The sequence below is a fragment of the Polychytrium aggregatum genome, assembly GCF_025602895.1.
Source record: "Polychytrium aggregatum strain JEL109 chromosome Unknown BJ171scaffold_24, whole genome shotgun sequence".
NCBI lineage: Eukaryota > Fungi > Chytridiomycota > Chytridiomycetes > Polychytriales > Polychytrium > Polychytrium aggregatum.
In genome coordinates this window covers 395,800-419,721 of record NW_026516226.1, presented here as the reverse complement: position 1 = coordinate 419,721, position 23,922 = coordinate 395,800, and the positions used below count along the sequence as shown (strand labels likewise).

The 23,922-nt window shown below is 56.5% G+C and overlaps 6 protein-coding genes across 6 annotated transcripts; 2 read left to right on the top strand and 4 right to left on the bottom strand.

The window, feature by feature from the left end:
• The first annotated feature begins 213 nt into the window (after window positions 1-213).
• BJ171DRAFT_145138 (ubiquitin-conjugating enzyme/RWD-like protein) lies at window positions 214-2,800 on the top strand. The gene is made up of 9 exons (XM_053105739.1): window positions 214-366; window positions 483-564; window positions 716-808; window positions 938-1,035; window positions 1,258-1,384; window positions 1,655-1,840; window positions 1,949-2,030; window positions 2,148-2,435; window positions 2,591-2,800. Exons 1-9 carry the CDS (start codon window positions 298-300, stop codon window positions 2,670-2,672), a joined length of 1,107 nt encoding a protein of 368 aa, XP_052965596.1. The 5' UTR covers window positions 214-297; the 3' UTR covers window positions 2,673-2,800.
• Window positions 2,697-7,662, bottom strand: BJ171DRAFT_145167 (Bromodomain-containing protein). The gene is made up of 7 exons (XM_053105740.1): window positions 7,202-7,662; window positions 6,932-7,085; window positions 6,743-6,812; window positions 4,522-6,591; window positions 3,509-4,356; window positions 3,264-3,383; window positions 2,697-3,179 (listed from the first exon to the last, which is right to left on the bottom strand). The coding sequence occupies exons 1-7, from the start codon at window positions 7,405-7,407 to the stop codon at window positions 2,928-2,930; spliced, it is 3,720 nt and encodes a 1,239-aa protein (XP_052965595.1). The 5' UTR covers window positions 7,408-7,662; the 3' UTR covers window positions 2,697-2,927.
• On the bottom strand, window positions 7,335-13,381 carry BJ171DRAFT_509817 (uncharacterized protein). The gene is made up of 19 exons (XM_053111442.1): window positions 13,237-13,381; window positions 13,031-13,082; window positions 12,794-12,866; window positions 12,469-12,662; window positions 12,290-12,329; window positions 12,080-12,180; window positions 11,364-11,876; window positions 11,146-11,264; window positions 10,947-11,060; window positions 10,695-10,794; window positions 10,108-10,587; window positions 9,512-9,810; window positions 9,228-9,354; window positions 9,001-9,120; window positions 8,722-8,868; window positions 8,501-8,611; window positions 8,011-8,385; window positions 7,810-7,877; window positions 7,335-7,723 (listed from the first exon to the last, which is right to left on the bottom strand). The coding sequence occupies exons 1-19, from the start codon at window positions 13,290-13,292 to the stop codon at window positions 7,411-7,413; spliced, it is 3,402 nt and encodes a 1,133-aa protein (XP_052965594.1). The 5' UTR covers window positions 13,293-13,381; the 3' UTR covers window positions 7,335-7,410.
• A 116-nt stretch (window positions 13,382-13,497) lies between these two features.
• Window positions 13,498-15,194, top strand: BJ171DRAFT_460347 (SYF2 splicing factor-domain-containing protein). The gene is made up of 5 exons (XM_053108439.1): window positions 13,498-13,820; window positions 13,899-14,024; window positions 14,209-14,332; window positions 14,457-14,673; window positions 14,848-15,194. The coding sequence occupies exons 1-5, from the start codon at window positions 13,653-13,655 to the stop codon at window positions 15,011-15,013; spliced, it is 801 nt and encodes a 266-aa protein (XP_052965593.1). The 5' UTR covers window positions 13,498-13,652; the 3' UTR covers window positions 15,014-15,194.
• Window positions 15,195-15,202: 8 nt separating this feature from the next.
• On the bottom strand, window positions 15,203-19,231 carry BJ171DRAFT_145100 (WD40-repeat-containing domain protein). The gene is made up of 12 exons (XM_053105738.1): window positions 18,871-19,231; window positions 18,525-18,642; window positions 18,192-18,418; window positions 17,767-18,018; window positions 17,493-17,642; window positions 17,217-17,331; window positions 17,010-17,024; window positions 16,488-16,880; window positions 16,282-16,367; window positions 15,767-16,101; window positions 15,539-15,661; window positions 15,203-15,419 (listed from the first exon to the last, which is right to left on the bottom strand). Exons 1-12 carry the CDS (start codon window positions 19,018-19,020, stop codon window positions 15,287-15,289), a joined length of 2,097 nt encoding a protein of 698 aa, XP_052965592.1. The 5' UTR covers window positions 19,021-19,231; the 3' UTR covers window positions 15,203-15,286.
• Window positions 18,945-23,760, bottom strand: BJ171DRAFT_443418 (P-loop containing nucleoside triphosphate hydrolase protein). The gene is made up of 13 exons (XM_053108117.1): window positions 23,559-23,760; window positions 22,662-23,401; window positions 22,523-22,529; window positions 22,046-22,335; window positions 21,843-21,906; window positions 21,654-21,766; window positions 21,484-21,508; window positions 21,073-21,326; window positions 20,832-20,975; window positions 20,597-20,718; window positions 20,484-20,509; window positions 20,279-20,398; window positions 18,945-20,200 (listed from the first exon to the last, which is right to left on the bottom strand). The coding sequence occupies exons 1-13, from the start codon at window positions 23,617-23,619 to the stop codon at window positions 19,443-19,445; spliced, it is 2,724 nt and encodes a 907-aa protein (XP_052965591.1). The 5' UTR covers window positions 23,620-23,760; the 3' UTR covers window positions 18,945-19,442.
• Window positions 23,761-23,922: the final 162 nt, after the last annotated feature.

Below are 23,922 nucleotides of genomic sequence, written 5' to 3'. Positions count from 1 at the left end.
CAAGCCGGATGGCGAGCAGCTCCCACTTGGAGCACCGGCAGTGCATCCCCGGCAGTGCATCCCCGGCACAGCGGATAGCCGCTGGTCGTTGATTTCGTTGGAGGACACCGAAGCGGCTGGCCCTGATTCAACCGGATCGCCCTGTCCGCCCAGCAACGCCGTTTCCCATCGAGCCAACGACAATCACGGCGCTGGCTCTCGGGATCCGGTGTCGTTTTGGCTGCTCATCTGATAAGACCGCCTTCTTCAGCTTGCGCAGACTCTCCAGCACCTCAAACGACACCATATTGAGCGGAAATGCAGTCTCGAGCGGCCCTACTGCTCTTGCGCGAGCGCTACAACATCCAGCGGTCGCCGATGCCGTGGGTAAGTGCCGACCCCGATGCAATGGCGATTTTGACGAAGCGCCGTCCTGATACCCGACGAACACCGGCAGACAAGCTCCAGCCCAAGATCCAGACTGACCATCAGTGGTATGCCAGGGCATATCCGCCGACATCAATGAAAACAATCTGTACCACTGGAAGGCAAGGATCATGGGGCTGCCTGAGACGCCGTGGGAAGGTGCGCAAATCGAATATGCAGAGCGAGGCAGCGCTGTGGTCTGCCCGATGGACCCGCAAACCGCAACAGTAAAGCGTCCAGAGACAGCCACTGCCGCAGAATTAATCGGATGCGCTGCCAAACGTCTCTGCTGTCGCCTGATTGTCCTCAGGAGGGATCTTCCAGGTCGAGCTGTTCTTCACGGAGGAATACAACGAGGTGCCCCCAGATGTCTACTTCACAACCGTCCCGTTCCATCCAAACGGTATCGTTTGCCTTCTACATATGCTTCCGTGATGCCAGCAACGCATATTTCCAGCACACTCCGCTGCTGGAATGCGACACTAACGTCATCGTCGCGTTGCCACCAATGCACCCGACACCGGCTCTCCAGTCGAACTTTTGACCGGGAAGCCCTGTCTTCCGTATCTGAGCGACGAATCGCTCTGGGACCCGGCAATGGGGATCGTGAGCATTCTGATGGAGCTGCAGGTAATATCATCGGGTTGCATTGGATATGCTTCGGCCGCCATTTGGATGGGCCGTCCAGACGGCATCATGCGAAAGAAAAACAGCCAGCACGATTTCGTGACTCTGTACTCGAACCGGCTACATGGCTGTCCTCATACTGTCTCGACCCCAAACCGGCTCCGCTGGACTTGACTTTCGAAAAATAATAATAATCAACAACTACGACCTGATGGCGCAACAAAGACCATGCTCGCGAATCCCGGACTCGTCGATCCAATCAATCTGCCGGCAGCCCAGATCTTCGAGTGCTCGCCTCATCTCTATGACCAGCTCGTCCGCGATTGTGTCATTGCCAGCCGCAGAATCGATGGTAAGCCCGTTGCCATTCTGTGCCATGAGCGATGTAGGAATGGGGGGTGCTCTTTGATGAAAATTGTGTTGTGGCGTGTCGGATTCCAACATCCAATATCGACCGCCATCACCACCAACACCGGTCAAATCACTGTCGGCATATACACCGTCGTCAGCCGCGGCTGTTCGCACCCTTCATCGCCCGTGGTGCATCGCTGCCATTCCTCGTACTCCTCACGATGCTGCATCGGCACGGCTCATTAATGTGCCTTCGGGCTTGATTGCCCAGCCGGACTTGATCCCCACACCGACAGCAACGATCCCTACGTCGAGACAGTCGAAACACCATCTCAGATCGAGTATTACATCTCGCAAAAGCTTGAAGAAAAGCCCGCCAAGCTCAAGCAGATCTCATTCGAGGAGTACTATGAGCAGTGGAAAGACATTGCCACATCGCTGCCCAACCTTGAGGATGGTGCGTTCGCTTGCTGCCGATAAGCCCATGGATGCTGTTTGGTGCCGTTTTTGAACGACAGAACTCTGACACTGCCGTCCAATTCTACCTGCTTCATTGTCACAACAGAGCCTCCAACCCGAACAGTGCTGGGCAACCACCCGCATTCTCAGCTGCTGTCCCAAGAGGAGCTCAAGGATGTGATTCGGCGGTACGCACTCGTGAGATCATCTTGGCGACTCTCGTGGCGCTAAGATGGCCGGCATCTTCGATCGTGCATGCGGAAGCTGTGCTCATTCAGTCCCGCTTTCGATCGCTTGTCAAACAGCCAGCGGGAACTGTGGTATGGCCGGTTCGGAAAGCCCAAGCAGGTCCGTCCGCTGGCGGTTTCCAAGCAAGACCGAGTCAATGCTATGATGCGAGTCTATCAGACCGAGAGAAAGCCAAGCACTTCCGACAACCGCTCCCACCCAGATTCTCCGCTCCCGCCTCTCCCCGCGAGTCTTCGTGAGAGCAACACACTCGCTCACAGTCCGATTCGAACGCCAAAGAGCCCAACCCGGATCCCGATCATCACAGCAATTGTTGAGCCAGAGTTTGGTCGGCCAAACAATCGGTAAGCAAGTGGGTATATGGGAGGAATGCATCCACGAGGCAACTGTATCTCTGGCAGCACGCTGCCTGCACGGCAAATGATACCCGGGGCACACTCCAAACTGATATTAATCTCTCCACGACCGGTATGAAACTATCCATCACTTGACTCCTCAGAACCGAGGATAGTGATGAGGAGTGGGAAAGAGACGACGATGGTCTGCTGGAGTGGTCAGTCAATCCAGAGCGCCTTGGATAATCCAGTTCGTACACCCGCGCGGCATCTGCTGATTCCCTGTTGTATGACGCCGCACCCCGCGACACTCACGTCCACGGTGAACTCTGTGGTGTTTCGGGTGATTCTGCGTCAGAGAATTGATGTCAAGTCACATATTATCGACCACGTGTGCGGGCTTGCCCGAGTGTAGAGCTGGTCCGATTGTCGACCAGCCAGTGTCCACCAGCCAGTGTCGCCTCAGCAGCTATCGGCATCTGAGCAGAGCGCTAGCGAGGATCACTTGCTGGACAACTTGAGGGTCAGCTTGAGCATTGGGCCATCGCGCTGGCTGCCTGATGCGGCACCGCTGCCACTGCCACCGCCGCTACTGTTGCTGTGGTCATTGCCGTTGCTTCCGCCGTGCTGTGGCATGTCCTCGCCGCCGCTAGAGAGCCCTCCATCTGCGAGATGGTCTCTGTGTGCATGCTTTTCCTTCTTGTGCTTCTTTTCACTCTTCTCTTTTTTGGGCTTTGTGTGGCTCCGATCCGCCTGAACACAGACAAGCAGAGCTACATGAGGACTGGAGCACAGATAGCCGACGTTGACGGCGTGCATCGAGGCTCTCGGACTCACCTCCTTGTGGGTGCTTTCTCTGGATGGTGTCGACGCAGCTTCTGGGTGCGTCGGCTGAGAGGCCCACGTTTCATCAAAGAGCCGCTCCAGGAATTCGGCGCACTTGACAATGTCCGTGCCCTGTGAATGAAGCACCGTACCAGTGTTATCGTACGAACGATCATTCAGTTCGGTTCGGCTGTAGTCAGACCAGGTGGGCAAGCACAGCAGCGGACGCTTCAGGCACGGCAGGTGCAGCAGCTTACCGGCATGTTGTATTGGTAGCAGTTCTGGAAGATGAGCTTCATATCCGCATGGAAGTCTGTCTGGGTCGCATACTGGCCACTTCGGAGGTTGGCCAGAAGCGTCCCGAGATCCATGGGCCTTTTGATCAGAGCATAGTACCCAGGCGTGTCCTTTGGCACCGGCTGTGCAAATGAAACCGAGAATGCGTGCCGCAGCAGTTTCTTGATGGTACCTTCACAAAACTCGGACTGGATGGGTTGGCCAAAGCCCTTGGCTTTGGGCTTTGGTGTACCAGCAGCATCGGCGCGCTTGGCTTTAACCGATGGCGAAGGCATGCCCCCAGCCGGCTGCGGCGACTCGTGCTTGACGCCAACGAGCCCAGAGGCGGCCTTCTTCCATTCCTTGGAGAAGTACTTTTGCAGCGACAGCCCTGCCTTGTATCCAAGACTGTTTGGCGCGTTGTACTTGAAGCAGTTTGTGATCATTAGAGTAAAATCGGCTTCGAACTCTCCCAAGGTTCGATACGCGTGCTGGGCAAGCTTTCGTCCCATAGTTTCCAGATCCATGGGCTTTTTGATGATTGCGTCGTAATCGGGATACAGCGAGCGATCAACTGGCATCAGGAAAATGAGGGCATCTGCGTGCTGCTTCAGCATCTCTAGAATGCGCTTCATCACATTGTCCAGACCCTCCGTCGAGGTGCCGTTGTCGCCCGTGGTGCTGGCCGCAGAAACTGCACTGGACTGCTCCACTTTGATCGAAGACGAGGATTTGACAGATCCGCCCTTCGACAGGTCTCCGAAAAACGTCCGCCATTCTTCGTGGAAGAACGCCTCGAGGTTCTTTCCTTGGGAGTAGACCCAGTCGCCTGAATGTAAGGCATTGCCCCCACCAGAGCCACGGGGTTTCGCAACCATCAGAAACAAACCCCCAATCATAGTAAGCCATAGAACATTAGTGCAGGCCCACAGCACCAGAGCGCGAGCCGATGAACAGGCTCTCGTGCACGGACTGACAACAGTCGATGGCTTACCCGGCCGGTTGAACTGGAAGCAGTTGTCGAAGACCAGCTGCAGATCGGCGTGCAGCTGGCCATAGGTCTTGAATTCATGTCGCGCAAGGGCTTTGCCGATGGTCCCGAGATCCATGGGCCGCTTGATCTCTTCCAGGTACTGCGGAATACCAAGCGCGATGGGATCTACGGGTTCCAAGAAGAGCGATGCCGACGGATGTGACATGAGCTTCTTGAGAAGCTTCCCAGCCAACTTGTATGCTGCCGGAGTGAGCTCGCTGCTTGTAGAGTATGTGCTATTGGATGCACTGGGCAAGGCTGCAGCTGGATGCGGGCTGGGCGGTGGTGGCAATGAGTGATTCTTGGGCAGCTCCGATGTCGCCCTGCTCTCGACCTGCTCGTCCTTCTTGTTCACCACCACCTTGATCGTCTTGGGTGTCGCCAGCGACAGCTTAATCGGGACCGACGCAGAAGCGGTCGCAGACGAATGCGACGCGGATGGAGTGCTTGTCTCAGGGGTGGCAGGAGGCGCCGGCTTGGCTCCAGGAATAGGTTTATGGACAGTGGGCTTGCCAGGCGTCGCGGGCTTAGCGCTGGAAACAGAGTCAGTCGGTGTGGGCTTGGGCGATAGCAACAGCCTCCACTGCTTTCGGAAGAAGGTCTTGAGCGTGGCCGCCTGCTTGCCAAGCTCAGAATCAGCGCCGTTGAACTTGATGCAGTTCTCGAATATGAGCTTGATGTCGTTCTCAACGGCACCAAGGCTCTTGTAGACCCCATTCTCGAGCTGCTCGCGGATCGTAGATATGTCCACTGGCTTTTTGATGACTTCGGCATAGGTCACAAAGAGCGTAGCATCAATAGGATCGAGGAACGGCAGGGACCCGGCGTGGGCCTCGAGCTTGTCGAGTATCTGCTGGGCGAGCTCATAGTCGTGCAGAGTGAGTTGGCCGACAAGGATGCGCTCTCCATCACGGCCAGCGGCGGCTGGGTTCCCAAGGATCTTGGGAAAGAAGTTCTCGGGTCGCTCTCGCCATAGTTTATCGAACGTGGCTCGTACGTTCTCGGCACTGATCGAAACAGCCGACTGGGGCCCGTTGAAGAGCAGTGCGTTGGAGAAAATCAGGCGAACATCGTATGCAAATGCATCCGCATTTGTGTACTCGAGGCGGACCAACTTCTTGCGAACCGTGGACAGATCCATGGGCTCCTTGATGATCGTGAAGTAATCGGGTATTCCCTGCAGCTCGGGGTTCACCGGCATCTTGAACCAGTACGCCTCGGGGTGGTACTGGAGTGTCACCAGGATCTTTTGGCACTTGCGAATCGCGTCTGCGGACAATCCGGTCTGCTTGGATGGCTTTTTGGATTCAACGACACGGGGCTCGGTGCTGAGGGGAGCAGGCGAGGCGGTTGGGTTGCCGGTCGTGGTCTTGAGCATCTCGGTCTTGACAGCCTCGTTGAAGAACACCTGCAGCTTCTTGGCTTGCTTTGAAACTGGGCTGTCGTCGGTGTTGTACAGGAAGCAATTGGAGAAGATCAAGTTGACGTCGTCGATGACTCTCTCGACGCTGTTTTCGTAGGCGCCGCTGGCGCTCTTCTTTTCGATGGTCATTAAATCCATGGGGACCTTCACAGTCTGATAGTACAGCGGTGCGTGTGCCTCGTCGACTGGGTGGATGAAGGGACCCACCGACACATGGTTGCGTAGACGCTGCAGCATCTTGGACACACAGGCAGCGAAGCTTGCATCGATAGCGGGAGTGGTTTTTGTCGGCAAAAGTGCAGTGGGAGAGAGAACCGATGCCGCAGCAGGGGCAGTCTGTGATACCGTCGCTGCCGTCGCGGCCGTCGGCATAAATGTGTCCTTGCTTGAGGCCGCCGGCTCCCTCCGCTCCTTCTTGGCGTCCGATGTCTTCTTTGGGGCCGGAAGCGACTCTGAAACGTGTGGCTTTTGTGCAGGTGGCTTGATCGTTATGGAAATCGGAGGGACATGCTTGGTGTCTAAGATGCCGGTTACTGTAGCCACCGAAGATTGCTTGTGGCCTGCAGATTTTGCCACAGCTTTGGAAGGCTGTGCGATGGCCCTTTCGGCTACATCAGCAGCGATGCAGTTAGCAAAGACAATGTGTGGCATATCCACGCATCTGCGTGCTTCGGGAAATGAGCTCAAACGGCCAACGGCAAGTGGAGCATTCGCCATCGCGCCAACTCAGAGTCTGAGAGACAATATGAGTAGCCGTACCTGGTGCCGACGAGTCGTGATTCAGCTTGATTTTCTTCGAGATCGTCGGCGCCTCGTCCTCGCTCGAGCTCTATGGCGTCGCCAGGATCCAGTCAGGAATATCGAAAAGCAGAGAAGCTCCTGTGTCAGTAGCAGTGCTTGGAATCACAGCGATCAGGCGAGTGGCCGGATAAAATATGGATCCCGTACCTCGTCCAGCGACGTTTGCGGTGCACTCGGTCGCATCGTAATCTTGAGCTTTGGAAGCGGCGCAGCCGCCGTGGATGTATCCATCGAGGGATCGAAGGTCATCTCGCAGAGACGGAGCAGGCATGCCCGACGCCGATGGTCCGCCATTGAATCGCTGCACGGCGCCTTGGTGTTAGTCCAGAATGCAAGCCGCTCCACCCTTCTGTTGCGTCAAGAGCCCGTTGAAATGAAATGTCAAGTCGGCGCCCTTGGCTGCAGCACTCTACTCACTTGAGCAGCTTCCAGAGCGCATCCGTGCATTCTGGGTGGTTCTCAAAGAGGGAGCGGATCTCATTCCAGGCGTGCTTTGAGCTCCGCCTGTCAGACCGAGTCCGCTTCTTGCCGTCGGCGGCGTCGGTCTCCATTTCTTCGTCCGAGGTGTCGTCTGGTTGGCCGCGAATTCCTTGCATGAGCATCCATGTCTCTCCGCAAGTCATTGGCTATGCACCGCAATCCCGGTGCTCCGTCCTGAACGGTGCGCGGAATGCGGCAATCGCGATATACTTGCCTCGGGCGGTCGCATCCTGATCTCCTCCAAGGGGCTTCTTCGTCTTGCCAGACGCATGCGCGAGTTGGCCATACGCCACGCTGATGTACGCGCCCATCGCCTTGGCAGTGTGGTACCGAATTTGCGGGTCGGGATCGTACCGACAAAGGTTGATAAGGTACATGGTAATCTCGGGCTGAAGAATTCCGTTGACGACCAGGATTGAATCGATCGCGGTAATCCGTACCTGACGGAAGTTACCGTGGCTATTGCAGCATATATGAATAAGTGCTGAGGCAAATGGCGGACTGATCTGAATGGCTGCCTGCAGTCACGAGCCGCTCAGACCTACCAGCTATATGGCAAAAACACGCCAATGTCCATTGGGCTGATTCCTGCAAGCATCCACTTGGTCATGGCCTGCACAGATGACAGCAAACCCGATGGATCGGTCAGCATAATCGGCGCTATGTTGGTGCGTTGGGCGATTCGCCACACAAGGGAGGGAGTGGGAAGCGCTCGAGTCGAGAGGTCACATATGCTTGGAGCCCACCTCTAAACAGGCAACAGTCACGCAGTTGTGGTAGCTTGGTAGGAACTTGTCAACGCTCAGATATCGCTTGATTTCGAGAAGAGCCTCGTCAAACAACGCTCGGTCGCTATCGTCATCGGTGCCGCCATGGGCTGGCTTTCGCGCCTTCGCGTCGGCTGTCGGCACAGGTGCCCCGATGTGCTTCGGATCGGCAAGGAGCTCGGGAATATCAAACTCCTCGACGATTGCGCCAGAGGGCATGACGCTCTGCAACGTGAACTTGTCCAGCTGTACAAGTGGCTGCTCTTTCCTCGGAAACCCCCGGGTGATACTCGTGGGCAGAAATGCGCTTCCGATTGATGAGATGACACTCGAGACAAAATAGCAGTCGGAGAACTAGGGCGGACATGGCATCAGTATAGTGCGCTGGTACGGCACACGGCCGGCGATGGCTGTCGGGAGCACATCGCATAGCCGCAACACGAGTATGGAAGGACACACCGCCACCTACTTCGTTTCCTGTGTTGTTATTGAACTTGAGAATGCTCAACAGGAACCGACGAACTGCACTTGGGCTGTGCTCCTCATCGTTGCGTATCCGCGACAGAGCAATCACGAGGGCCTGTGTGCGAGGCAGAGCACAAAGCGAGACGGGTGGATTCAGTGGACAGGAAGATGGGCTAGCTGCCTCGGGCCAACCCCAAGCGGGCTGGCGGGGGCCAGCATCCTCACCTTCTTGACAAAGTAATCCTGGATCCGAGTAAAGCTGTTGGGCTTGGGTATCGAAATGGTTTTATCGGCGATCGGGTAGCAAAACTCTTCCCGGTACAGCTTGAGCAGGTTGTTGAGTCCAGCCCAGTCCAGCTCGGCGGTGGCGCACTATCAGGATTGGCAGCAACACATGGCAATATCAATATGCGGGGCTCACAAGGCAATCAAGAGGCATAATCCAGAGAAAGATCAGCTGTCCCCAGGTCAAGGCGATTGCCAGGCACTTGCTGCCCACCCTACCTGAACTAGAGCTAGAGCAGCCTCCACGCGCACACGATAGAAATAGCTCTTGTCCTGGATGACACCCGAGAGTGTTGTGGATGTGCCAAGACTCGGCAAAAAGTACAGCGCATCGATGGCCTATCCGGTAAACGCATACGAACGCGTCAGCGCCGCTAGCAACAGGGCATTGCAGTGGAATGGGCGCGCAAACAATCGGCGCAGTAGACAGCAAGGCTCCGCCATACCTCGAGCTGAGCAATAACATCGCGGTCCTTTTGGAGCTGGGCCGCCCACATAAAATCGCTTTGTTCATAGACTTTGGAGCAAAGCCAGTCGTTGTCAGGGTCCAGACGAATCCATTCGAAAGTCAATCTGGAGTTGAGACGAGAAGGTGGTTGGACAGAGTTGGCGCATGGGACAGGTGTCAAGGGTTGATGCGCCACGCCGATCCTCATAATAAAGCTCGTGATCGCGAGCCTCTGCTGGGCCTCAATGAGCTCCTTTCGCCACAGCTAGCGAATCGGCATACCTATCCGCATCAGGGTCTCTCCAGTCCAGTAAGCCGTCGTTCTCGTCGTCCTTCCAGTCGCCCTCCTCGTCAACATCCATTAGATCGCCTTCACCGTCGTCGTTTTCGTCGCCCTTGTCTGCGCCGCCCGGGTTGCCTGTCTTTTTCCCTTTCTTGGTTCCCGTCGTGGTCGGAACCTTACGCCGGATGCGCTTGTACTTGGTATGATACTGAACATCGAACTGCTTCTCGATATCCTCGATCTGCACCTCTGTGTCAAATGTGCCGCTGGGCTCGTGGATTCTGATCGTGAACGGGCCCTGCACGAATGTACAAAAGCGCAGGCTTAGAAGATGCAATACTGCAATACTGCGATACTACAATGCTACAATTCTACAACACTACAATGCTACAATTCTACAATACTGCAATACTGCAATACTGTAATACTGCGATATTGCAATACTGCAATGCTACAATGCTGCGATACTGCAACGCCCCATGTCCCCCCCCACAATGCTAAATCGCCTCTATCTGAAGGCGACAGAGGAGTGCCCCGGCGCTCCGTGCGCATCAATCCCGATCCAAATGAGACACAAGACAACCAGGACCCTTACCGAGAACTTCATCGTGTGCCCCATCATCGCAGCATTGGTGTTTTCCTGTCGGAACTTGACCTCGACCATCATTCGCTTGCGATTGAACGAGTATGAAAAGACAAACTTGGGACAGCCAGACCCATAGATCCACTGCTCTGAAAATGCCTTGAGCTCGAGCTTGCCGCTCAACTTTCGCGCCATCTTGAGAAAGTGGTGCGTGCTGCACCCGCTCGTCAGCTCGCCGCTCATGGCCGAGATCATGAGTTTGTTGATGAGCTTCTGGAGAACGCCTTTGCCCATCCTCCGGTCCATCATGTAGAAGATAAGCGGACTCTTGAGCATAATCAGCTCCGACCGCACCGACTTTGGGTCGTCTTCAGGGTGATAGTGGACCAGGAGCAGCGGGTCGATCAGGGTCGACTCGTTTTGCAGGGTAAACATGCCAATCGGGCAAAGTGGCGGCTGGTTGATGTCGAGAGCGCAAACACGATTCATATCCTGAAGATGACCGGTTCGGAGATGGACTCCAGTTAGTTCCGAGGCCGCTTGCCCACCCATCCGTGTTTTGTTGGTAAACGCCTCAGCGCTTGGAAACGGCCCCATACTTTTGCAACTCGATACTTGAACTCGTTGTTGCCGTGGAGTTTTTTCATAAAGAGCGAGGCAACAAAGCCCCCCAGACCAATCGTCAGCCAAACATCCGCCCTGGGTTGTCAGTTATGATGATGCGGCGATGATGTAGGCAGAGTTTGGCAATCGTCGTCAGCGCACTGTAGCTCTGTGCTGCGGCGGTCCTGCGGCCGAGTCCGATTCCCGATAGTGCTGCGTAAGATCCATGCTACTCGCGTGCGTCTTACCAAGTTTTGTAAGAGACGTAGTGGCCAAACCACTGAGATGCAAGTCCCCGGACAAGAATCAACCGAGTCTCGTATACTTCGTCGATGATGCTTTCGGGAAGCAGCAAATGCGAGCTGGAGGGTTGTTGTGGACAGATATGAGTACTTCACCCCACGCCGTTGGGCACTGAGCCGCCAAGAGTGCCGACAAATGGCTCACCTCAGAATGGATATGCTGGCGCCGGTTGTGATGGAGTTGAAGGCGTTGTCGACAAAGACTTGCTTGTATGACATATATGGGTATGATCCGCCAATGTACGATTCAAAGTGCTCGAGTGCCTGGTTGTCAGCAAGATGTGTCAAGGTCAGCGGTACGTGCTTCAATAATGGAGTTTTCTCGTGCCAGCGACAAGAGCGCCCCACAGCGATGGCACATACATTCCCCAGGAACGACGACGTGGAGTCTGCCATGTGCTCCTTGCCAGGGAGGCAGAACGAGTATCCACTGTGAACGCTTTCGAGGCTCGGGGCGCTGTCGTCCGCTCCGTTGCTGTGGGTCGCCAGATCAGAGGCAGCGGCAGCCGCACTGCCCGACCCACTGCGGGCCCGCGGCCACGTTTGGATCCGCACTGCTCGGAAAGGGCCGACAGCCAGCAGTATACTTGAAGCCGATACCGCATTGCTCATCACGGAGTAAAAGTAGATTTTCTTTGCCGGGGTGGCGGGATGTTGGACCTGCTCGATCAAATCACCAGCACAGACCGCAACCATGTCGGCATCGACGTCGATGCTGTACTGATGGCGCGAGTGGGCAAGCCCCAGGGCATCGCGGACGGTGCTTGGCACTATCAACTCTATCTCCCATGTGCATTTTTCCTGAATGCGGTCGACACAGGGCATCCAGCAGCGCGCCGAGCAAGCTTGGTTGTTGACAAACATGTGCGGATAGCTCTGCAAATGCAAGTCGTTGTCAGATAGAGAGTCGTATCTGTAGACACCAACGGCCGCCCCGTAGTACCGAGCAGAGCAAAGCAGCGTATGCCATCAAACAGAGTGTCATCGGCGCCCTCACACAATAGCTCTCCAAGGCGTACATCTCGAGGCACCACCACGCCTCAGCCACCCGTGTTTGGAGCACTTGCGTGCAAACGTACGTTGATTGCGCTGCTGTCAGGTAAAACGAAAAATGCTCCGAGCTGGGGCTCCCGAAGTGTGTACTTGACTTTGACGACGAGGTTCGAGAAACAGCAGAGGCCTTGAAATGCATTTGTAAGGGTAAGGCAATCAGTGCACTTGCGAATGCGATCTCTTTCAACGATCCCTAGTCTGCCTCGGAAACGGGGCTGTCGGATCGTAGATAGTACCTCCGCCCGCAGCGTCGGATTCTCCAGAAAGCGGATCGATCTGAAGGAATGGATTTCGTGATTCCCATATCGATGCTGGTTAGCCCCAGAGCAACCCATCATCACGATGCATCAGGCTTTGGATTGGTGCCGCTCAGCAAAGCCACCACCGCCTGCCATCTTCGCCGGGTATCACCTACTTTGGCAATCTTGACTTCTTTGGGAATAAAGATCATCACCTCGCCCTCATCGCCACTCTGGATCGCAGCCGTGTACGAGTTTCGGAACTCTTGATGGTGCGAGGCTGCGTATCGATTGGGCGGTAAAACCGGGCTGGCGGGATCCAGATACTGGAACATTGCCGACACCATGTTGACAGTTATCGAGTCGATCTCTGGATCGGGGAATGCATGGTCAGCTGCGCTACGATCCGACAGTACACCGAGCCGACGGATCGGAGAACGGCCGCGGTAATGTCTGGCATCCAGATCTGCGCCTTCGATGGAGGAGCGGCCAGAAACGTACTGGATTGCCGACAGTTGATTTTGATGGCTTGCAGATCGACCGTCGTGGGGGTGATGGTCAGTTCGGCAAGACCCTGTCCACCCAGAAGCAACACGAGTCCGGAAAGGCGTTAAGGTCAGGATCGTCTCATCCAATATTCCAGAGAGCCATGTCTTCCGGACGGCGTCGATTCGACTGACGGATCCATCCAGAAACGCAGACTTTGGTTGCTTCGGTCTGGCTGTGAGGGGCACCTACATGGATCGATCTCTGCGCAAAGTCGAAATCGAGCACAATCCGCTGGTGACTTGTGTTTGGCGCGGCAGCACAGCAGGCACGGAAATGGTGAATTTTAGGTCAGACAGCAGCGACCAGTCGAGGAAGCCGGCATGCAACCAGCATCCAGCCGGCTCTGGACCGGCAGATCGCATCGCAGAATCGCCGGGAGCGGACAGGATACTTATAAGCTATACTCCTTGCTGGGCTTGGAGGGGCCGTTGGCGGTCGGTCCGGAGGCCATGGCTGGTGTGCGGGATCGATGGACGTCGAGCTCGGCACTCGATGGCTGCTGCGTCGTTGGAGCAGACGGGCCGGATGCGCTGCGGATGCTGGATGGGAGGCAGGCGGGAGTGGCCGGGGCCGATCGAGCTGGGCAAAACCGAGGTCTGGCGAGGCGATCGGCGGGGAGCGAGGTGCACCGAGGCGCTCTCGCCTGCGTTGGGTTGTCTGGTCGCTGGCGGCTGCCTGGCATCGATCGATCCTCGTCCCCATCGGCCATCCAAGCAGATCCCCGCTCCAGCCAACGGCCAAGCACCACCACCACCACCACCACCACCACCACCGCTCCCACGACTTGCGCCAGTCCGCCATAAGCAGCACCATGTCTCCAAAGAAGCGATCAAGGACAGATGAGTCGAGAGAGCCCGAGCCTGCCGAGCAGACACCCAGCACATCGTCAACAGCAGCCTCTGCGGACGAGCCCTCTGTCTCGGCCCAAGACAAAATGAAAGCAAGACTCGAGAAGCTCAAGCAGCTGAGAGGCCAGCGGGTATGTGTTTTTCCCGGCATGTCTTGCAGCACCGCCTGCAAACCTATCCTGACGACGCCGTCTCAATCTTGTGTGCAGCAAGAGTCGCTGGAGAAGAACCGATTAGAGGTCCACGCCGAATATGCCCGGTCCAAAGACAACCCCAAAGAAGCCATCAAACTCGAGAGAAAACGAGAGGAGGCGCTGAAGCTGAAACAGAAGCTGGTATGGCGCATCCGCATGTCGGACTGGCTTGCCGGGCAGCCATTTGTCCCGTTCATCATGGTCTTGCATGATATATTGTCAATTGCGGGTTAGATCTACCGTCGCCACCGCAGCAGCAGCAGCAGTTGTAGTAGCAGTAGTAGCATCGACTGAACCGGCACAAATACCCCCAATTTGTTTGCAGGAAGCCGAGCAAAGTGGAGAAGACTACGAAAGGATGCGCTCGATGAACTATTCGGCTGAGGATGTCGAGCAGTGGGAAGAGAAGCAGAGGCTCAAGGATGAGAGAGTCGATGTTGGATTCACAGGCAAGTCGGGCAGCCGATACGGACAGTTGATTTGGTCAACCCGATCGATGTGCTTATCTGTGCAGCGCTCTGCGACCGGTCGCTGGCCATAACACTATGTCGCCGTCTCGCGCTCCGCATCCAGACTATCACCAGATCGCGGCGAAAAAGTACAACAAAATGATCTCTGAGCTCAAGCCCAATCTCCAGCTCTACAACGAGAAGAAGGCATCGTCCTCCCAAGCGGCGGAGGACGGAGAAGACGGCTTCTTCAGAGATGCTAACTCTCTGGCATATGCCTCGGCCGATTCCAAGCCAACACCCGAGGCTGTCGACCGCCTCGTTCGCGATGTCAAGAAGCAGTAAGCATCGATATGGTGGACACACGGGAGAGGAGCAGCCCCGTGCGGTGATGCATTTGTGTGTGGCTCGGACTTCAAGTACCGATCGCCCAGACCGCTTGCTGCCTTCTGTCGCTGCGCGGATCGGAGATAGCGCCATCTGTTCGTCTGACCAACCATGCCTCCGTCGAACAGGGAGGAAAAGCGTGCCAAGTTCTCACGAAGACGGGCGTTTGATGAGGACGACGATGTCACCTACATCAACGAGCGCAACAAGCGGTTCAACGAGAAGATCTCGCGGGCCTACGACAAGTACACCGCCGAGATCAAGGGCAACTTCGAAAGAGGCACTGCTTTGTAGACTGGCCCGGATGCATGACGCAAGCGCCTGTGCCTGTGCCTGTGCCGATAGAGCGATGGTGCAGCTCGGGCGGCTGCGGCATATCCATCCAAAGCCACCTGCCATCCCGAACGACAGACACGAGCCTGCCGCGGCTCGCCCAGGCAACTCTGCGCTCCCTGATCCCTGCACAGTGGCAAGCTGCCCAATACAGTCCTTTTGAGTCACTTCTGATACGGATAGTACAAGCGCCCGCCCGTGCAGCCAGTCCAAGGCCCAAAGCGCTGTCGTCGCTCAGATGAACATCTGCAGATCCTTCAACGTATCGCGCACCAGCACCCCGACGTGTCCAGCCGTCCTCTTGAGCGGATCGAGGTTGTCGACGGCTTTCCGAAACTCATCGTACGAGATCTGACACCGCTTCAGCCTAAGAGTGGGCAAGAGAAACCAACGAGATTACCGTCAGAAACCGTGGCTATTACGTGGCTATTACGTGGCTATTCCGTGGTCGCCCCGGCCGTCAGCCAGCGCTGCTCGCATCGGTACCTTTCCTCATGCGAAATATCCACAACGCCGCCGTTCAGCCGCTCCGAGTCGAGGGTCGTCAGGATGATGTTCGAGAATATCCGGCACAGCGACCGGATAGTTGTGCATGCCACCGTGATGTAGCTGGAAGGGGGGGGATAGGTTTGTGCCAGCAGTAAGGATCAGATATGCTCGTGCAAGCAAACAGACAGCACTCAGGTTGCCGCGCACGACCGGAGCCGAACTCACTCTTCGTAAATGTCGCAACAGAGATCGTTGAGCGATGGGAGGAGAAGCGAGCATATCTCCAGCGTCAGCAGCTTGGGCTTGAGATTGACGATCCGGAGGATATCTACGAGCACAGCAGGGTCTCTCAAAGACACCACGGTGGCAATGGCCTTCTTGATATTCTGCTCATCCCACTGCTGCCGGACCATGCGCAGAGTGTCGAGCCGGTTGGAAAGCAGGGTCATCATGCTCGTGTTGCGGAACGACAGGATGTCAATGACATCAAATTCGTTCTGGGGCTCAGGGAACTGAAGCGCGTCGGACTGAAGGTTGGGTCTTGGTGACGAGCTGCGGGGCTGCGGAGGGAGTGGAGACCCATGTCCAGAGACAGATGGAGGTCAGCGACTGTGAGGGGGTGGGCAACTGGGTGTTTCGCTGGAGAGCAGCATGCACCACCACAACGCGGCGGCACAACAGCCCGATGCATCGAGCATAGTGGTGGTGAAGTACATCTTCCCACGGCTGGTCATCCTCACCTGCACAAATCGCGCAACGTCCAGATTCAGCGGCTTCTCGCCCGTGCCGGCGGAGATAAGTGTGCGTCCAGGAGCACGGGTCTCGGCTGTTGAAAACGAAGCCACGTCAGCAGCAAGATCAACGGCCCGAGCGCAAGCGTCTTGTCGCCCCCACTCTCTAGTCAGAGGGCTGCACCAAACCACTGTCCGTGCGTGCTTGGAGGTACCTGACTGTCCGGGCATGGATCGGCTCGGAGCAGACTCGTACTGTCGAGCATCGTAGACCGGCTGTGACTCGAGATGCGGATAGCCCAGCTGCTGCCTCTGCTGATCTGCGATTGAGAACGCGGATGACTGAGGCGGCGTTGGCTGCGGGTACATCGTCGCCGCTGGTTGGGAGTACTGGGGTCCATATGTAGCCGGACCGAACGGGGAAGATTGATCGATGAGACCTGGTCGTTGCTCGGCAAGCCCGACTGGCACAGAGCGCTGAGGCGGAGTTGGAGTGTGCTCTCGCGACGGCTGTGGGAATGGCGCTGCCCTGTCAGCGTATCTGCCTGGCGTCGGTGTTCGGCTCCCACTGCTGGCTCGTTGAGCGTGATCCTGCACACTTGGAGATTCTGGGCGAGAGAAACGCCAGTGACAGACCGAATGCAGGGCAGACCGATCAGTAAAACGTTACGCCTGAGGGAATTACAGCAGAGCATCCCAGCACTGAGCTCCTCGCAGATACGACACCACAGACTTACTCCAAGAATTATCGGCTGTGGGTCCCAGATGACAAGCAAGATTCCCGTGGCCCAAATGACAGCAGTTTACGGCAAATGTTAGTCACGGTGCGCGGTTGCACGTCAGCACCACAAATGAAAACGATAATCTCGCGGGGTAGAGTCGAATTGGAGGTGAGCAGGCTTGTCCAGGGACGACATGTGCCAAAGTGCAGAGCGATACTCTACCAGACTCGGCCGGCACAGAGCCAGGCCACTCCTTGGAAGCGATTGCATCGCCATGATGAGATGGTGCTGGGAGATTTGGAGCAAGGTTTGGTGTTGGCACACTCAGGTTGAGGGTCTGCGATTTGGGTGCGATAAAGGAATCCACATCAGAAGCTGGGCCAGCAGCTTGCCCCAGAGTTGACTTGCATAGGAGATCCTGGTCAAAGCACTATTGGGTGTCCATGGCCGAAAGCACCCATGTGCGCCAAAAACTGCATCCCATGATGCAGCACTTGCCTTGGTGTTCATTCCCCACATGGAGACAAAGGTGTGGTCCAGACTGCTGCCGATGAGCTTGGACTCGTCCGCCAGGACCTTGATGTCTGTCACGTTGGACCAGTTGACATACACGGTGTCGAGACACTCTGCCGGCTCCCATGTCCAGACCTTTGAGTGTGTTTGGAGTATTGATGGTCAGCACCAAGCTGACTTTGCGGCTCCAAGTCTGTGATATATCTGCAAAGTCCCTGGTGTGGGTGCCATTGCAGACACATTTGCCATCGCACCGTACCTCAAGTGACGACTCGTGTCCCGCAAGGATACACTTGCCGTCCGGATGGAAATCGATCAGCAGTGGATGCGATCCCTGGTTGTTGGATGTCGACGACACAACATCAAAGGTTTCCAGATCGTAGAATCGAATCGTGCCGTCCTCGCTCGCCGACGCCAGCACAAACTCGTGCGGATGGAACGCGAGCGAAGTGATTGGCAGGGTGTGGTCGCTGAATGTATGCAAAAGCTTGCCCGCGGTCATATCCCAGATCTGTAAGGAAGCCCATGATCAGAAGCATGCCCGATCGACCCCATGGAACGTGTCAATCGCTCGATCAGCATCGATCTCGCGGCCTCACGGCCTCGTCCCTTGCGCGCAAGAAATGAGATTCAAGCCGATAGTGCAAAGCTACTGTGGTGCCAGATGCACCAAAGCTGCCCTACTTTGGTTGTAGAATCGACGCCGCCGGAGGCTATCCATCGCCCGTCTGGGCTGATCTTGAGCGATGTGATGTCATCGGAGTGATCGGCATAGGTCTGGATGCAGCTTTTGCGCCGCACGTCCCAGACCCTGATCGTCCGATCGGCCGAGCCCGAGGCAAAGAATTCTCCAAACGGATGGAACTCCACAGTCGTTGTCATGCTCTTGTGGCCTGTCAACGTCCGGATCACTGGGGGAGCGGTGAGTTGCATTCAAGTCAGCAGGCTGGCCCCGGCGAGACAGGCCGGAATCCACATCTCAAAAGAAGCGGTTCCCAAAGAGCGCTCTCTCCATACCTTTGCTGTGGGTCAAGTCCCAGAGCTTGAGCACACCGCTTGCTGATCCGGCAGCGACAAACTCCTCAAGCCAGTCCAGCGTGGCGCAAGTGACAGAGGTTGCATGTCCCGACAGGCTCTGGCGAGCATCGAGTAGCGCATGGCAGCATGCCGGGTATCGGTTGAGTTGGGACGAGTGCGCAGGGTAGGAATAATCGAGGCACACAGGGTGAGTGCATCCCGATCGTGTCAGCGAGGTCATTGCTCGGATCAACCATGCCCTCCCCGGTCCGATGGAGGGACTCGTTGTGCTTGACAAAAAAAGCCATCGGGATGGCGAATAGTGCTCACAGCTTTGCCGTCCTACCATCACAGGGTTGGTTTTGCCGATCGCCCAGAGATTGACTCGTTTGTCTTCGCCTCCAGTAACCATGACTCGCCCGGATTTCGGGCCGATACGGAGACAGTTGACATTTCCTGTGTGAGCCACAAACTCGTCTGGGGACAACAAGCGCATCCCGACGACCGCGAGTCGAGTTGGATAGAGTGGGGCAGTGTGTTAGCTGCGTGTGAGTTATCCGCCTTTCTTTCCATCCGTCCCGTGATGGCTTTTGATGCTGCCGGCTTGGCGATAGCGGCATCAGCGGAAGGACGAGCAACGCGAGGGAGGTGTCGTCCTTCTGGGCCGGCTTGCTTCAGATGCAGGGATGAGTGCGGGACGATCCATACGGATTTTCGTGGCTCTCCTGTCCATGCTGTGTCCGTGGTTGTCTCCTCAGCGGAGAGATGAATACGTCGGGCAACGAGATGCGATTCCGCCAGAGAGCGAATCGCAGCACCGGCCTCGCGGTCGGCTGGGATCAATGACAACGTCTCGCTCTCGCTCTCCCTCTCGCTCTCGCTCGCTCTCGTTCTCTCGCGCTTTCTCCCCAGTCTGGCTCAATCGTGGCCATGTCGTGTTCGTTCGTTGCCCTGGCTCAGGAACAGCTCGACATCGTCCATTGCGCGGTTCAGGGCATCGTCGTCGATGGAGTCGTCGTCGATGAGCCAGTCATATCCACTGGCATCTGCGGGTTGGCTGGAGCCGCCTGTGGTGCCGGGAGCCTCTTCATGCAGACTCGATGCCACCCGCAAGCCAGCAAGCGAAGGCACTCCAAGAGGAGCACCCTGGCTCCCTTGACCATCCCGAGTCTGAGCCTCGTGGCTCTTTGTCAGCGCCTCGTCCGATCTCGGTTCGACCACCGCTCTAGCGCCAGAAGATGGAGTATCGGGGGTATTTGCCGAGTCGGATGCACCGACAGCAGCTCGCGGCGCTGCCAACCCGTCCGGCCTGCTCGCTCTCAGCGCCACAGTCAGATCGGAGCCAAAGCGAGCTTGCATCAGCTTGGGTTTCTTCTTCAGGGAGAAATCCGCCACCCAGTCGACCGATTGTTCTCGCTTGAGAGTTGCCGGCGGCGCTTTTGGTTGCGAGTGCGTTAGAATCTCCTCGATTGCATCGTCGTCGATATCGTCAACGTCGTCGATATCGTCAATGGCGGCAGTTGCATCAGCGCCCGTCAGGTCATCTTGGCTGTCCGAGAGTGGACGCTTGGTCTTGCCGGTTGTAGTCATCGCATCCATGTTTTTGCCCTTGATGCCGTCCAGTCCTCGGCTGACAACGTCGAGTTTCTTTTCGATCATTGGCCACTGGATGTCGTCTGCATGTTCCCGAATCGACCGTCAGCAACCTCGCCGACAGTTCCAGAGACATGGCTCTCAGGGTCCGTCTGACTCACCAAGCGTCCCCTTTCCGATGATATACTTGACATCGACGCATCCTGCTCGGCCAATACGATGGGCTCTATCTTCACCCTGGAGCAGCTGGGCAGGGTTCCAGCAGAGCTCGGCAAACACCACTGAGTAATCCGAACAGCAATGGTGAGGATGAGGAGGTCTTGCGGCATTGCTGTGCTCGCGATAGCACCGATACAATCTACTCACCGAGGTCGGCCGCATGGAGCGTCAGACTGGCAGTTGAATTGCATGTCCAGATGCTCCGTCGTTAGCTTCGGCATTCGGTTGCAGGATCTGTGAGTTGACGACCGAACACTCACCCGACACCTGCCGCCGTGATTCCCAAAAGCCCCACCCGGCAGTTGGCATCTTGTTGGAATTCGTCGCAGAGCTTCTGTCGCCTCCCTTGCGGTGTCTGTCCGTCGATACGGATATAGTTTGCCTGGCGCGGAAAATCGAAACGGTGCGCATCCAGTGTGTGTTATGACTTGGACTGGCATTCATCATGCCGAGCATACACGACGGCCTGTAGGTCCGCCGTGCGGCCGCACCCACCTGCAGTCGATCGAGAAGCTCAGCGATCGAGTCGAGCACTGGTCGGTGATGTCCAAACACCAAGAATTTCTTGGAAGTATTCTCGTACAGCTCCTGGATGTACTCGGAGACAGCTGGGAGCTTGGATATGCCTGTCTGGGCATACTGTTGGCAGCCAGCGGGCAAGGGTGAGTCGACGCCTGGTCGCGCAACCAAGCTGTCTGTGCGAGCGCCAAGGGCGCATGAGGGCGATAGGACTCACAAGTTGCAGAAAGGTTGATCGTTTCTGATCTATCCATTTTTTCTTGCTGCCTGTTGCAGCCATGTCGGTCTGGCTCTGGAGCTGGCCGCATTCGTCCTGCAGCTTTCGCAAGGTTTTCTTGGACTGCTGGTTGACGTCAACCAAAATGCACTGGCGTGTCTTGGTCGGCAGCTCCTTCATCACGTCGTTTTTGAGACGGCGGATGAGCACAGTCCTTTCGAGGAGGAGGTTGAGTTCATTCAGATTCGAGCTTCCTGTTTCCGAGAGGGCGATTTAGTGGGTAGCAGAGCATCCATAGCATCCATAGCATCCATAGCACAGGGGAGTATCCAGAGCACAGGGGAGCATCCATATCACAGCCATGTCCTCAGCAATGCCCATCCGCTCCAGTGTTGCGGCTTCTCATCGAACCTGAAAAATCCCAGCCGAATCGGTTCTTGAGTGTTCGGTGGAGAGTTGTGTCAGCAACAGTGTCACGGAGCATATTCTGGCACAAAACCGTGAGGCTTAATGCTATAACGAGCTTTGTTGCCGCATCACTCGCGTTGGCACAGGTGCTTCCGCCCCCAAGTATCAAGTACCTGCTTTCCGTTGCAGTAGCGGTTGCCGAACTGAATATAGCTGCCCAAGGACTCTTTGATAAGGGCGCTGAGCTGGGTGTAGAGCTCTATCGGGCGACTGAGAGCCGGCGTCCCTAGAGACGAGGGATGAGGATGGGTTAAACACAGGTTCCGAGCCACCACGGCATCCACACAGGGACATAGCCACACCTGACAGGAGGATTCCCCGCTTGGCCTGCTTGATCAGAGGAAGGATTGCCTTTGTTCGTTGTGCCTGGAGATTTATAGAGTGGAACGTCAGGCCAGCAGCATCGCTCAAGCCGAAACACAATACGAGTGGCTGAATGAGCGCAACAGCCATCATCTGCCTCGCCGCGCGCCCCGACTACCAATACCACATCCTCAAAGCTGACCTCGCGGCTCTTGAGGTAGTGCGATTCGTCCGCCACGACGACTTGGAACCGCTTATCGCGCAGGGCGGCTCCATGCTTTGGCACGAGATCGTATGAAATCACAACGAATTTGGCGTCGTCCTGAATGCCAGCCTTGGAGCCAAGAACAACCTGGATGTCGTCATGCGGGACCGAGAGCCACTTGGTGATTTCAGCCGACCATGTGTGGCGCAGAGAGCTCGGGCAGATGATGAGAACTGGCCACTCGCTGCGATAGTACGAGCAGATACTGATGGCCTGGATGGTTTTTCCTGGAGGGAGGAGACCGGAGCTCAGTCGGGGCCGCCATGAATATGGCTGGAGGCACTGTGTCCTGCGAGAATAATGGGCCTACAAACGCAAGATGCTGCAATCCACCACCGGAACAACCAGCCTGCGTTTACATGTGCAGACAGATCATCTGCACAACCGTGGCGGATGTCGGGCACAAAGACTTACCAAGACCCTGTCATCCAGATTCCACGATTGCAGATCGGTCGGTGCAAACAAAGGCGTCGCTATGTGAGAATTCGACTGATAGCGATCGACTCGGTGTCAATCCAGCCATGCCAGAATAGCTCCGCAGTGCTGTGCTCACCATCTCGTCTCCGAGCAAGATCCGCCCGCCCTTGGAAACGGCCTTGATGACACCCTGTCTCTGGAACGGCATCAGTCGCTGCCAGAGGGACGCTGGCAGTACGGACTCGACCAGATAGGCGGCATCCTCCAGCGATATCGAGCCAGGCGGCGGCGCCATGTTCATCGATTTGGTGACAAAAGGTGGGATGTCGCTCAGAGTGAGGACGCCGGATTGCTCCAGCGCTTTCAGTTGCTGGCACAATTGGGCGTGGCTCGAAGCAGGATAGAGCCATGCAAAGTCCAGCGGGCTCCAATACGCCATGGGTATGGTGCGGAAGACATCCACAATCGGATCAAAGATCTTGAACTTTGCAGCAAAGTGGGTTGACGAATGATAGTAGAACCGGACCTCGATCTTCTGCTGCAGCTGCTGTGGTTGTTGCTGCTGCTGCTGTTGCGGGTTGGAACCAAGCTGCAGAGCTGCTGTGGAGCCTTGTTTTGATGGTGTGTTATTGAAGAATGACGACAATGGTGCCGCACCAGAGTGCTGCCGACCGACTTGGTCCTTTGCCGTCGTTGGCGCCGCTGGTATGTGTGCCGATCTGGGCTGCCCAGGGGCGACCTTTGGTCGGAAGTTGGAAGACGGAGCAGCATCATCCCAGGCAAAGAACCGGCATTTCTTTCCGCCGATGCCGGGACATATCAGATAGGCCCGTCCGGCGTTGCCCCGCGCATTGGACTGGCAGATGCTGCGAATCGCTGTGGAGGTTTGTGGGTGTGTTGGTTGGTTGGTTGGTTGGTTGGACGATACTGGCGACTGCACGGCGCTGGTGCGCACTGCGCCGACATCAATGCTTATGGCAGCCGTAACGCATTTGGGATAGCCGAGCGACATCTTGGTCATGCTGCAACGCACCTCGGTGGCCGCACTGGCAATAGACTGCGACGGATGTGGCAGGGCTGGGCGTGGACTGCATTGCTGCTCTCGACAAGATGGGAGGATAGGCGGTCAGCTTGGCCAGCTGGGTCAGCAAAGCGCCCGATGATGCTCTGCAGAGCTGCTTTGCAGAGACGGCGATGCTTGGAGCCGCTGCTGCTGCTGCTGCTGCTGCTGCTGCCGTTGGTGATCGGTTTGTCCTGGGCCAATGCCTGGACTGGTCGCGACGCCCCAACCCTCTCGCTGCGCTCTCGGAATGCTCTCGGGACGCTCTTGGGATGCTCTCTGTGTGCCTCGCCGTGCTGCGCGCAGCTTATGGCGCCACAGTCGCTGTGTCTCCCGC